At 65.9% G+C, this 1,342-nt stretch overlaps 1 protein-coding gene across 1 annotated transcript in view; it reads left to right on the forward strand.

Moving 5' to 3' along the window:
- LOC105554473 (brain-specific angiogenesis inhibitor 1-like) overlaps positions 1-1,301 on the forward strand; it is a 30,626-nt gene extending 29,325 nt beyond the window's left edge. Inside the window, exons 12-15 of the mRNA XM_012000970.1 lie at positions 82-154; positions 236-352; positions 514-621; positions 1,101-1,301. Of these exons, the coding sequence (XP_011856360.1) occupies positions 82-154; positions 236-352; positions 514-621; positions 1,101-1,301 (499 nt within the window). The remainder of the gene's footprint in view (positions 1-81; positions 155-235; positions 353-513; positions 622-1,100) is intronic.
- The last annotated feature ends 41 nt before the right edge of the window (positions 1,302-1,342 follow it).

Genomic DNA, 1,342 nt, shown 5'->3' on the forward strand with positions numbered 1-1,342 from the left:
CCCTGAGTTCTCTGTCGGGGAACCCAGCCATGTGGCCCCAAGTTCAGGTCTCCTTGATCCTGGGGAGTGAGTCGTGAGCAGGCGAGCTGAACACCCCAGCCCCGCCCTGGGGCTGCTCGCTGGCACCCAGCGCATAGCTGGAGGAGCTGCCTCCGTGCGTCCCCAGGCATGTCCCCTAGGTCTGGCCTGGTCCCTGAAGGCAGGGATGAGATGAGCGAGTCCCTGATGCCCTCAGTGTCAGGCAGGGAGAGGCGTGGACTTGTCAGGAGATTTTAGGGACCCTTGGCGAATGTTCACGAACCCCTTCTCCCTGCAGCGGCGGAAGTCGCGGTATGCAGAACTGGACTTTGAGGTGAGTCCTGGTGTCCCCCTCCCCCAGACACTTAGGGCCAGATGTGCTCTGAGCTCCCACACGGCCAGGCAGCTCCCCGGGAGCCAGGGGACGGGCAGGGCGGGCAGGGCGGGCAGGGTGGGCTCCTGGCCCAGGACTCACTGTCCAGACCCCGCCTGCAGAAGATCATGCACACCCGGAAGCGGCACCAAGACATGTTCCAGGACCTGAACCGGAAGCTGCAGCACGCAGCGGAGAAGGACAAGGAGGTGCTGGGCCCGGACAGCAAGGTCTGAAGGGCAGGGAGGGGCGGGGTGGGGAGAGCCCTTAGGTCAAGCCTCGTCTCCCTTCTTCCCTGGCTTTGCCCACTTCATCCACTCATTCATTCATTCATTTGCCTGTCCCTGAGGGCCGGCCTGACCCTGCCATGCCAGACTCTGGAGGCCACGGCCATGCTGGGAGCTGAGCGGTCACGAGCCTGCTCCTGGGGCCAGGGGTCTGGATTAGGGTGGAGCCAATCCAGCGCAGGGCCCCCATAGCCTGACCCGACCGTGGGGTTCACAACCTCTGCCAAGGCTGGGGAGAGGATCTGCGCCTGCCGCTGCCCAGCTCTGTTCTGGGCTCTTGTCCTGAAAGCCTCATCCTGTCCCCTGTCTGTCCCCCACCTCCCGTCCCTTCCTCACTGATTCGTGTCTGCCTCCTCCCCCCGCTCCTCGGGCTCACGGCTCTCCCTCCGGCCCCACCCCTCCGGCACTACTGGGCCACCCAGCAGCCGGAAAAGCAGCAGACGCCCAACAAGAGGCCTTGGGAGAGCCTCCGGAAAGCCCACGGGACGCCCACGTGGGTGAAGAAGGAGCTGGAGCCGCTGCAGCCGTCGCCGCTGGAGCTTCGCAGCGTGGAGTGGGAGAGGTCGGGCGCCACGATCCCGCTGGTGGGCCAGGACATCATCGACCTCCAGACCGAGGTCTGAGCGGGTGGGCGGCGGCCACGCACTGGGCCATGGAGGAGGGA

The sequence above is a fragment of the Mandrillus leucophaeus genome, unplaced genomic scaffold (assembly GCF_000951045.1).
Source record: "Mandrillus leucophaeus isolate KB7577 unplaced genomic scaffold, Mleu.le_1.0 Scaffold644, whole genome shotgun sequence".
Classification (NCBI taxonomy): Eukaryota; Metazoa; Chordata; class Mammalia; order Primates; family Cercopithecidae; genus Mandrillus; species Mandrillus leucophaeus.